The following is a 12177-nucleotide window of genomic DNA, read 5'->3' on the forward strand; positions in this document are numbered from 1 at the left end:
TTGTTATTTCTGTCAAAATAAGCTCCTCTGAAATTATTTTCATCAAGAATTTTCATCTCAGGGCACCTGGGTGACTCAGTTGGTTAAGTGTCTAACTCTTGACTTCTGCTTGGGTCATGGTGTCAGGGTTGTGGGACTGAGCCCTGCTCAGGTTCCATGCTCAGTGGAGAGTCTGCTTGAGATTCTCTCCCTCTCCCTCTGCCCCTCCTTCCACTCACTCATGCTCTCTCTAAATAAATAAAATCTTTTTTTTTTTTTTAAAGAATTTTCAGGGCATACCTAGGTGGCTCATGGGTGAGTGTCTGTCTTTGGCTCAGGGCATGATCCTGGAGTCCTGGGATCGAGTTCTGCATCAGGCTCCCCACAGGAAGTCTGCTTCTACTTCTTCCTATGGCTCTGCCTCTCTTTCTCTTTCTCTCATGAATAAATAAATAACATTTTTTAAAAAGAAGAATTTTCATCTCATATTTTGCCATCTGAGTTTGAATGATGACTTCCTTGAACTGTTAGGTATTTTTTTTCTTTTAATTATTTACAGTATTTTCTACTAAGGATTGTATAAAACTTCAGAAAGCAAAAACTTCATGAGACTATTTCAACAAATGCATGACATATTAAAAAATGGGAGTACTAATGTTTCACCAAGGTTTGTAACTGAATTTTTATGACAAAGCTAAGAATGGCAGAGCTAATGGCTATCATGAGAAGTAAGAGAGGCTCTTAACCTCTAAGGTCAACTGGAGAGATTCACTGTGGCGTCCCTTTTAGAATAACCTGGAAATCCAGTAGAAGGCCAAGGAGACTCAGGGGAATTCTCGTATTTCAATGTGATGCTTTCTTTCTTTCTTTCTTTCTTTCTTTCTTTCTTTCTTTCTTTTCTTTCTTTCTCTCTCTTTCTTTCTTTTTCTTTCTTTCTCTTTTTCTTTCTTCTTTCTCTTTCTTTTTTCTTTCTTTCTTTCTTTCTTTCTTTCTTTCTTTCTTTCTTTCTTTCTTTCTTTCTTTCTGCTTTTTTTTTTTTTTAAGATTTTATTTATTTATTTGGGAGAAAGAATCTGAAGCAGACTAAGCACAGAGCTGGAGGTGGTGCTCAATCCCACAACCATGAGATCATGACCTGAGCTGAAACCAAAAGTCGGTCACTTAATTGACTGAGCCACCTAGGCACCCCTCCATGTGACATGTTTTCTTAAGTGAATGTAAAAACCCCACTGTGAATATGAATGATAAAGAACAATGGCTTTATGTTTGGAGGGATGGTGGAAATGCAGAGGAATGGCATCAAGAATGCTTTTTGTCCATTGTATGACCAAGTTTTCAGTAGGTAATTCTAAATAAGCATTTGTTCCTGCCTTTATTATGTTTATTGTTGCATAAAAAATTACACCCAAAACTTGGGATTTATTATGTCAGAGGTTTTGAGGGTCAGGAATCAATCTGGGAGTAATTTAGCTGGGTTCTCTGCTTCAGGGCCTCTTGAGTGGCTGCAGTGGCACGGGCTACTCTTCAGGCTCCACTAGGGAGGATATGCTTCTGAAATCACTCTTGTGTTTGTTGGTAGGATTCAGTTCCTTGTGGGCTGGAAGCCTTTCTTAGTCTCTTGCTATGTGGGCCTCTCCATAAGTGGTTCCCAACCTGGCAGGTGGCCTCCATCAGGATGAACGAGTGAAATAGAGAGAAGCCCATCTTTTTATAATGTGACATCCTATCACTTCTGCTCTATACTCATTAAAAGCTTGTCATTATGTCCCATGAACATTCTAAGGATGCACTACCAAGAAGTGAGATCAGGGAGCCAGCTTAGAGGTTGCCCATCACATGCAAAATTGCAAAATACTTTCACACACTCCCCAGATTCCCAAAAGTCTCACTGCCTTACAATATCAGCTTGAAGTACAGAATCTTATCATTGAAATCAGGTCAGGGTGGGCAAGGCTCCTCTGGATATGCTTTGGAACTCCTCTTCATCTGTAGACCCAAAGCTAATGGGACAAGTCATGTGCCTTTTGCTCCCAACATATAATAATAAAGCAGACATAGGAGAACTGCAATAAGACATTCCTGTTCACAAAGGGAAATGGAGACTCAGAGGAGTTCCTACATTAAGCCCACATGCAAGGAAAGGAGATTGTGCAAGGGTGTGAAGACCAGGAGTGCGAGGGGTCACTGGGGGCCATCTTAAAGGCCACCCTACCATACTACCCTTCTAATTGACCCTAACAATAAAGAAGTAAAATTTAAGAGTATTTTATGAAGCATGGGGTACAGCTGAGTTTTCAATATATATTACATTGCTGTGAGTTTGTATTGCAGTTTTTTCTTTGGCTCAGGGTAAAAATTCTTTTGTATTTTTAAAAAAGATTTTATTTATTTATTCATGAGACACAGAGAGAGAGGCAGAGACACAGGCAGAGGGAGAAGCAGGCTCCATGCAGGGAGCCCAATGTGGGACCCGATCCCAAGTCTCCAGGATCACGCCCTGGGCTGAAAGCAGGCTCTAAACCGCTGAGCCACCCGGGCTGCCCAAAATTCTTTTGTAGTACAGAAGAATTTTGGAGGAAATTGTGTAAAAATTCTGTCTCCTTCTAGCATGGCCATAGATCTGATCACTGACTCTTACATTGTTTAATTTTCCAAAATTTTTCAAAATGTTTTCCTAAGGTTTAATATAACATCTGCTATAGCTCCATACTTATTCTTCAAGCTGCATCCTGTATTTCTTCTTCAATTTATCAATACATTGGTTACATTTACATAAAATGCAAATTATATTCCTTGGTGAAACATCAAGTGTCTCTACTTTGAATATGAGAGTTGTTCTGGTTTCTTCTTTACACTACTGAGTGAACTAGAGAAATAACTTTTCCACTTCTTTTCTCTATACTGCTTAGTTACTATATAAGTAATTTTTTTTCCTAATCACACATTTCCTCAAAATAACCCAAAGAACTGTGATAAAACTGGAAATTATAGGTAGGTCAGGCTCGACAACAGTTACTTAATCACTGAATGATAGTGCCTCAGGTAAAGAACACTAAAATTTTACTAAATGTGCAGTTTGAGTACTTCTCTTGATTGAACAATATGTATTGGGAGCTTTGTGATACTTTGGAATCTAATTTTATATTTTAAGCATGTGTAATTACTACTAAAAAGTATCTATAATAAATATATCCAAACTAGAGCATAGATTAGGAAGTTTTTTTATTTCTGTACTCTTGAATGATGTAAAAATAACAAAAATTTAGAACATACTGAGGCATCTGTGGAAGCCCTAAGATAACTGTACTATCTTTAATAACAATGCTTCATATTTTTAATATGCTATGGTATTTCTATTTAAGAATCATACTTTTCCCCCTTATCTAAGTATCTCTATAATTTTATGAATAATCTATCCAAATATGCATAGCAGGCCTTTGGGAGAGAAAAAAAATACATTCAATATTTTTCTTAACTGACACCTGACTAGGTTTTTAAAAAATATAAACATGCTATCCTATCAATTTTTATCTTCAATGACATATGAAAGGTCCAAAATCAAATTGGCAGTCTCCACAGCCACCTGCAGGCCACTAAGCTTAGCAGTAAAACAGTCCAAGGTCAGGTTGTCGGCTGAGCCTGTAGCTTCATGTGGAAGGTAGGTTTGTGGTACAAAGGGATGCCGAGTACTTTTTAAGAAAGACCAGTGGAGTTCCTCCTGGCTATTATAGAGTCCACAGCCACATCTTGAGAGCAAATCTGGCCAGTTAACAATAGAGGGAGCCTCTGCGTGAGCAGACCAAAAGTGTCCATACTTCATGTCGGTAAGAATTTCACCTCCATCGTGTTCTAAAGAGCCAGCGACAGATTCTAAGGCACTGCAGAATGCTTCGGTGCTTAGTTGAAGTTCTGTTTGAGTAAATCCATCATCTTTGAGAATGCTTTCTGGCTCATTACAAGTCTAAAGAGTAATAAAACCATTGAAAACACACACAGAACAGTATTATAAAAATGGTTCTTAAAAATAAGATACTTGATCAGACCCTTATAAAGTTACTACTTATGCTCAATTTCTTTAGGGGTTCAGCACAATGTTAATGGGCAAACATGGGTCCTCTGGCCAGGCTATTATCCCTTAATTGGGTTGGTTATAGTATAAATATATGCTAGTCATGTTATCAGAATGAATGAATCAGAATAAACCCCATCATCAGCTTTCTCTGAATGACTGCCCAGTCATGCCTCCTCAATATATGAACAAGGCATAATGCATATATTAGGAGGAGGTTCCTGAAGGCTAATATCCAAATGAAGTACTTAGCTGGCAAAGTGTTTGAGATTTGTTTAAAATGAGAACACACAAAATTATTGAGACAAAAGCCATTTAGGGACATGTGCAATTTTCACATCAATGTTTTAAATAATCTCTTTAAATTAATTGAAAGGTAATAAAATGCTAAACTTTTTTTGTTCCACCATTCTAAAAAAGTTTATCCTAGCAATTTCATGAAAGAAGTAATATATTAGCAAGCTAATAACTGAATGATAGTTAAAACCCATATCTAAATTATTTCAAAGCAGCAATCGTTTTTTTTTTTTTTTTTTTCTGCCCAGGAGGTATGAACCAGATGAGACCATCTTTACTGTGTATTGTTTTCCCATATTTTCAGTGCTGTGTTGTTTCTTCAAAATCCTACTCAAAAAACTTTCCTCTTCCAAAAAACTTTTTCTAGTTTACTTAATTCAATTTGCAGGCTATATTATTGTATATTCAGCATCAATACATGGGCACTAATTTATTTTGTTTTTCATAATGTATATTCTAGTAACCTTTCATGAATGGACTTTATCATCAAATAGATTTTAAATCATTTTGGGAACCAGGGTGGGGCATATCCGTAAAAAGCATGTATTCTCTCTCTAATCCTAGTCAGCCACTGGAAGCTATGCAGTCTCTCTTGCTTTCTTTTTTTATTTTTAAAGTTCAATTCAGGGCTTGAACTCACAACCCTGAGACTTGAGCTGAGTTCGAGTCAGAAGCTCAACTGACTGAGCCACCCAGCCACCCCCTGCAGTCTCTTGATAACATTCCTGACTAACCAAAGAATCAACTGCAAATATCTGGAAAACACATACCTTTCTGTATCCATTTTCAAATAAAGTAGGTCAGTATTTATGAAATAATTAATCAGAACTATCCTGCACTAAGTTTATCTATTATCAGGACACAGAGTTTCTTAAAATGAATAAAAAACATTCTATTTGATAGAATTTATATCATAAATAGATGCAAATTTAAAAATTATAATAGAATCTAGTGCTTGGAATGCTTTATTAAATGAAACTAAGTCTTTTCTTGATAGTCCAGAAGGTACTGAAGTATTTTGTAGAATCTTAATACTTTCATTATGACTATCAATTATTATCGTACTGCGGCAGTTGAAATCTGTATATAATTTACATTACCAGAATGCTCATTTCAACACGCAGTATTTCACAATACTCAAAGATTGTGATCATTTGGTGAAAGGCTGGATTGATAATAATCATTGTGATAAAGATACTACCTTATATTTGCGAGTATTATTTTCCTCAAGTGTTTTCAAATACAAAATCTGAATTATACTACTGAGAAAGTAAGCATTAAAGGCTGCAGGGTATTGTGATTTGGTTTATTATCTATAAAACAAATGTTGCTGAGAATTTAGATAATCTCAGCAGACTACCTAACCTACCTTGTGTCTGATATATGCTGCCAAATGAGTTTCAGTACAGCCACCTCCCAACAAAACACATGGTTCCTTGATGGTTAATTGCAAAACATGCAGTGCAGTTTGACATGTGAGCTAAAAAAGAGATGAATTATCAGAATCAGACATTGGCATCAGACACACAAAGAAATATAACCATGTTTTCAAGGGAACTTATGTAGTAGACTCAAAGAGCTGAATTTTAGTTGCAAAAGAAAAAACTTGTGTTGCCAAGGTTGTAATGTAATTAATACATTTTGGAATAATAAAGATTAGAAATTAAAGAAAAATACTTTAGCCAGATGTTTGTCTCCATGGACAATATCATCTTTCATATATACTTCGTTCTTCAAACTGAGATTCACAAATGGATGGCCTCAAAATAACTGGGTCAGCAAGGTTTGCTAGTATTTCTACTAAAAAAAATTATTTCAGTCTAAATAAGTTAGCTGTATACATGCTATAGAATTCCATTCAAGTTGCTGTGGAAGTAATAATATCTACAACCCAGTAGTAATAAAAACACAGAACCTTTCATATTTACCTAAAATATATTCTTGAGTATACATGAATCCTTAAGATTGTGACCAATACCACAGGTTATCACTTTTTTTTTTTTTTAAGATTTTATTTATTCATGAGAGACACAGAGAGAGAAAGAGAAAGAGAGAGAGGCACAGACACAGGCAGAGGGAGAAGCAGGCTCCGTGCAGGGAGCCCCACGTGGGACTCAATGCCGGGACTCCAGGATCACACCCTGGGCCAAAGGCAGGCACCAAACCGCTGAGCCACCCAGGGATCCCCCAGTTATCACTTCTAAGTTGCGTTTGTTATTGTAGAAGACAACAAATTCTATTAAGAGGTGGATGATGGGTATGGCTGGGGAACTAATTTTCTCAGTGAATTATTCATACACATTAGCATAAAAAAGTACAGAGTTCAAGTTAATTACTAAGAAAAGTTCACATGTTAAAGATCTTTACATTGCTTGTAAATACTAGAAATAGTAACTGGTAGCACTTGCTACCAGTCTACTGTAATATCACAGGTAAGTAAATCAGCTTACTTATGACTTTAATTCCATCATTTTTGTTGTTTTTGCTTTCTATATCACCTGGGAAAGTTACAAAAAACAAAATACAAAGCTCACCTATATGAAAAAAACTATTGTCTATTTAATCCCTGCCTCAGCCCCTAGATAATGGAATGCAGAGTCTGTGACCTACCTTCAGCTCATCCCAGGCAGTATCATTTCTGTTGCAGAGAAGCAAGCTGCAGATAGTTGCTTCATAAGGAATAAGATGGAGAAAATGTTTGAAGCCAAATTTTGCAGGGCACAAATCTTTCACACTTCCATAACTACTAGGAGAGATTGAGCTTATGGAACCAATAGGCTGTGTTCCTATTTTTTAAAGTTTAGAAAACACAAAATATATGAGTAAAGATGGAACTTATAATCATTTAAAATTGATTCTTAGCCAATATTAAAAGTCCCACAAGCATATACTTTATTTTTTAAGCATATACTTAAAACGTGAAATATAAATAACAAGATGCTTCTAATACCTATAAAACAAGTAGTATTCTATTAAAATGATATACAAATAAAGCAGAGGTTCTTTTGGTTTACAGACTTCATTGAACATCTGTTAGGAGCTATTTTGTATTCTCTAGAAAAAGGCACACAGAAATGTGAGTATATTTTCTGGGAGCTTAAAAAATTTGCAGGAGCCCAGAAAATAATCATGAACAACTAGACTTCTTTGAATAGATTTTTCTCTTCTGAAGCCTCAAAGAATAAGGAATACTCGGATGATCTAAAATTTAAGGATTAAAAAAAAAACTACAAGATTTATTATTTCATTTGGTGGGTGCAACAGAAAATCTTTGTATTGAGAGGATCTGGCTCTGCTGCTTATGACCCACTGGACACGAAGCAAGTCACTCATGTCACTTAATTTTTCTGTCCCCCTACAGGAGTAAAATGGGGATGGTATTATCTCCTTCACAAATAAAACAAATCAAAGGTTCAATCTTCTGTATGCCCATGACAAGCTTCAAACACACCAGGGGCCCATGCACAATAACCCTACTTAATCTGTATCAATAAAGAGGAATTTTGTCTGAAAGGGGGAGGATGGAGGTAACATTAACTTAGATAAACTAGGGAAGGTGGAAAACATAGTTTATCTGAGCCATGGGCTCAGGTATAGTTGTTTTCCCCCTTCATCTCCAAAGGTCTTTGCTCCCAAGAACCAGGATTAAAGCTGTGGCTATTTACACTATGTTCTAATTATATATGGGATAAATAAGAATTGTTGGCTGGTATGGTAACCCAGTGCCCCCTTAAACTTTTTTTTTTTCTAAGATTTTTTTTCTAAGAGAGGTAGAGACACAGGCAGAGAGAGAAGCAGGCTCCATGCAGGGAGCCTGTTGTAGGACTTGGTCCCGGGACTCCAGGATCACGCCCTGGGACGAAGGCAGACGCTCAACCGTTGAGCCACCCAGGTGTCCCTAAACTATTATTTCTATGGCAAAATGTTTCACATTTTAATATTTTTGAAGTATATATTTTTAAAAAGATTTTATTTATTTGAGAGTGAGAATGAGAGTGCATGAGCAGGGAGGAGGCAGGGAGGGAGAGGGATAAGCTGACTCCTTGCTGAGCAGAGAGCCTAATGAGTGACTTAATCCCAGGACTCTGGGATCATGCCCCCAGCCAAATGCAGACACTAAACCAACTGAACCACCGAGGCACTCTTTTTTGTTGTTTGTTTTCTTTTTGTTGTTGTTGTTAGAGAGTGAATCTTTAAAACTCTCACAACCCTGAGATCATGACCTGAGCCAGAATCAAGAGTAGGACACTTAATCCACTGAGCCACCTGGCTCAAATTTAAAAACTAAATAAACTAAATAATCTGTAATACCTAATATTTACAACCGGAAAAGTCATGAAAAACCAGTAAATATTTAAAACTATGGGTCTAATCCAGAACATCAACAGTGAGTTCCACAGAACCATTTCCACTATTTAATAATTTCCACTTTGACAATCGTGGACAGCCTTATAAAGATAGGGCAATAACACAGAGATATTAGGTATTCAATACTGACATGCATACTACCACCTTTTAATGACTTGTTAATAACTAAAAACTAAAAATAGTAAACTTTAACAATGGCTTGTCTGATAAGTGTTGCAATTGATCAGAATGGAATGACTGATATCAATGCAATTAAAGGGATATTGAAAGTGGCTCAAATCATTAACTCTACATGGTCAGGTTTCTTTGGCTGTAATTAATAGGTGAATATCAACCTTATTCAGATTTTAATTTACAAAATACAGTGAATTTCTTGCCTGTTACAATTCTGTATCTTATCACGTGAGTCAGTTGAACAAACGTTTTAGAACACCTATTGTGGACCAGGCCTGTTGTCCGTACTAAAAATAAAAGACAATCCTGATTCTCAAGGAGCTCAGCTGGAAATATCTGGGATATTTAAAGCTAGTGTGCGCACACATCCACCCACCTACCCACCCCTAATTAGGAATTTAGGCAGAAGTACAGTAGTGAAGAGGTAGAAAAGTAGAGAAAAGGAGATATTTTAGCTACAAAATTACCTTCTGAATATAATGTAAGAGGTTTGTAATATTCAAGTAGAAGAATTTTGTGTAAAGTATTAAAGTATTGTGAAGCTGTTAAACTTCTCCATACTCCTAAGGTATTTGGGGGAGTTAATGGTTTTAGATTTTTAACAGATTCTGTAGCCTTTTTGGGATTAGAAAATACCTAGAAATTGCCATAATCACTCAATTTTTAGAAAATGAACATTATAGGATGTTTTTGAGAAACCACCTTTTCTGGCAGAAATGATACACATGCTGTTGAGGTTGGCAGCTTCTAAAACTTTTCAAGATGTTAACAGTGACACACATCAAGAATGTCTACGCTCAAAAACAAGGGGTCATTTATTAACTGTAAGGAGCAAAAGCTGAAGGTGCTTTTTACCTGTCACTTTACTCAGGGGTTCCATCAGAGCTACTCCAACTCGGTCTATGGCAATGACACGATGCATACTGAGAAACTGTTTCAAAGACGGGTGTATAACTTTCTGACACACAACAAGATCTACGTGATCACTGACAAGCTGCCTCCCTAAGCTGAGCAACTGCTCCAGGACTGCATTTTCGAGAGAAACCCCATAAGTGACCACCACAGTTCCTTCTCCAGTATCAGAGAGATCTCCTGATAAAGAAGCACAAAAGAGTGCTACCTTGAAGGCTTCGGATTTTTTGACAGGTAAGATCTTCATCAACTGAATTTCTGACATTTCAATAAGAATTCCGGGTAATACACAAGAATCTAAAACCCTCTGACCTTTTAAAGGCACAATTATACTGTTTCCTAAAATGAGGCGGTCTTTGGTGTTTTCTGGAATTGTAAGCAAAAAGGCTCTCAGAATCAAAGCACTGAGATGGTCTCTTTCCTCTCTGGTGAGCATACAGGCAGGTTTACTTGTAATGATACTGCGCACCAAACAAAGGAGGGTCTGAGGACTACTAAAGTCAACTAGAATTCGACAACCACAGGACTCGGACTTGAGGTAACTGGTGCAGAGGCTCAAGAGATGCTGATTTAATTTAGTAACAGTGGTGGGTGTCAAGCCTGTTCTCTGAACATTTTCAATCAGATTGCAGCAAAGAATGGCCATGAATAAGCCACAGTCCCTGAAGCATGACACATGATTCTGCATGGATGTTGTCAGGATCTTTAAGATGGGATGGGTGACGGGAAGGTTAGAGAGTAGGGCCGACGACTGTGAGGTTGTACACACACAGCCTCCGAAGCCGCTATGCACTTGCTTCAGCCTACCCGAAGGGCCATAGCTTGATGTCAGGATTCCTTTCAAGACACAAAGTGTGGCCCTGACTCTCTCACTTGTCAGTGGCTCACTTTTACACAACGACTGCTTTTTAGCTTCTAAACGAGACATCTTACTTCAGGCGGTAATTGGTGAAGATGGCTTTTATTTTGTTAACCATGTTTTTTCTATTTACTGCATTGTCAGGGGTCTTGACATTTAGAAAAAAAAATAATCTTCAGGAATGCAAGTCTTGAACATGTAACAATGTGGCTATAAAACTAAATAGCTCCAGATTTATGAAGCTAATTAGCATGTAATGACTTAATGACATATTAGTAATTCCAAATATTTATTTTTACTTCATTCTCCAATACTCTGTTGTTTGCCTCTAGATTGAGATTTTACAGATTCTTTTGCAGCCCTCTGTATAAAGTATGTTCCAAGATGGACACCTATGAAAGACAACCCAGCTACAAGAAGCCAGTTCTTTCTAATCCAGCTGGTGTTTTTCATCTCTTCTTTCAATATCAAGCTCAGATTCAAAGACGCTTCTTTCTGTAAGAAATAAAGGAAAAACATTTCAGAGAAGTAATTCCAAACATTTAATAGAATGCAGCTTAATATTTTGATGCTCTGCTCCCTCTTTAGATAAAGGAATTACTAATTGGCACAAAACTCCACAAAATCCACTCAGGCTAACAGTCATTCCTTTGTTCTTCAATGAATCCCTACAAGAAAAAGTACTGATATCTGAATGATTTTGGAATGCAGAACATCATAGCTAGAAAGCTTACAGTAAGGTTACTTGAAAATAGTATGCCTCTATAAGAGAAATGCTACATTATAAAACTCATTATAAAACCGAGTCTTTAAAAAAAAAAAAAAACCCAAATGTTTTTATTCTCTAACATCAAGATTTAATGTTTTTTCTATAATTCTGGCTTACTTGGAAACTGTAGGTCTAAACAAAGATACACTTACATCAAACCCTGCTTGTAAATAATTATGAAATAAGAGCACTGTTAGTCTCTTTATAGTAGACACACTCTGTACTGTACAGGCTACCTCTAACTGTATAAATCTGCACAGCACATTGTACCAAAGAATAAGCCATGTCTTTTGGGGGCATCTGGGTGGCTCAGTTAAGTGTCTGCCTTTTTTTTTTTTTTTTTTTTTTTAAAGAATAAACCATGTTTTCAATGTTTGGCTAACATCAGAACTAATTTTATTCCATTAATCAATGACTGTCAGTTTTAATGTCCTACAACTGAATCCTCTCCAAGACTCTGGTTAATGACAGTACATATAAAAACCAGAAGATATGCTGTTTGACAAAGAGAAAAATGGGATCTGATTTGCAATTTGATCTCAAAAGGTCTAAATACCATAAAATGTTAACAAGTGCAGTTGCAACTTCTGCTGGCTTCCTTAACAAAGCTGTAAATAAATTGTGTGCTTTGAGGCATAAAATCCTGACACTTTAATAATGTGTGCAAAAAACAGAAAAAATCTCAGGTCATAGACCTTATCTGTTGAGGTTAGGTGCTTTGAAGGTGAAGGTTCAGCCAATTATTATTTT

At 36.7% G+C, this 12177-nt stretch overlaps 1 protein-coding gene across 2 annotated transcripts; it reads right to left on the reverse strand.

Moving 5' to 3' along the window:
* Window positions 1-3184: 3184 nt before the first annotated feature.
* Window positions 3185-10727, reverse strand: MKKS (MKKS centrosomal shuttling protein). Of its 2 annotated transcripts, none has more exons than XM_041732246.1 (4): window positions 9743-10727; window positions 6956-7014; window positions 5715-5825; window positions 3185-3940 (listed from the first exon to the last, which is right to left on the reverse strand). In XM_041732246.1, exons 1-4 carry the CDS (start codon window positions 10725-10727, stop codon window positions 3500-3502), a joined length of 1596 nt encoding a protein of 531 aa, XP_041588180.1. In that variant the 3' UTR covers window positions 3185-3499. The 2 variants fall into 2 exon arrangements, with proteins under 2 accessions (XP_041588180.1, XP_041588178.1); XM_041732244.1 differs by having other exon boundaries at window positions 6956-7131.
* Window positions 10728-12177: the final 1450 nt, after the last annotated feature.

This window comes from Vulpes lagopus, chromosome 18 (assembly GCF_018345385.1).
Source record: "Vulpes lagopus strain Blue_001 chromosome 18, ASM1834538v1, whole genome shotgun sequence".
Lineage (NCBI taxonomy): Eukaryota > Metazoa > Chordata > Mammalia > Carnivora > Canidae > Vulpes > Vulpes lagopus.

Coding starts and splice junctions, on each gene's coding strand:
- MKKS (XM_041732244.1), bottom strand. CDS start 10,727: ATGTCTCGTTTAGAAGCTAAAAAGCAGTCGTTGTGTAAAAGTGAGCCA. Junction 5,826..6,955: donor CTGCCTGGGATGAGCTGAAG/GTAGGTCACAGA, acceptor TCTCTTTTTTAG/CTCACATGTCAAACTGCACT. Junction 3,941..5,714: donor CAGCATATATCAGACACAAG/GTAGGTTAGGTA, acceptor ATTACTCTTTAG/ACTTGTAATGAGCCAGAAAG.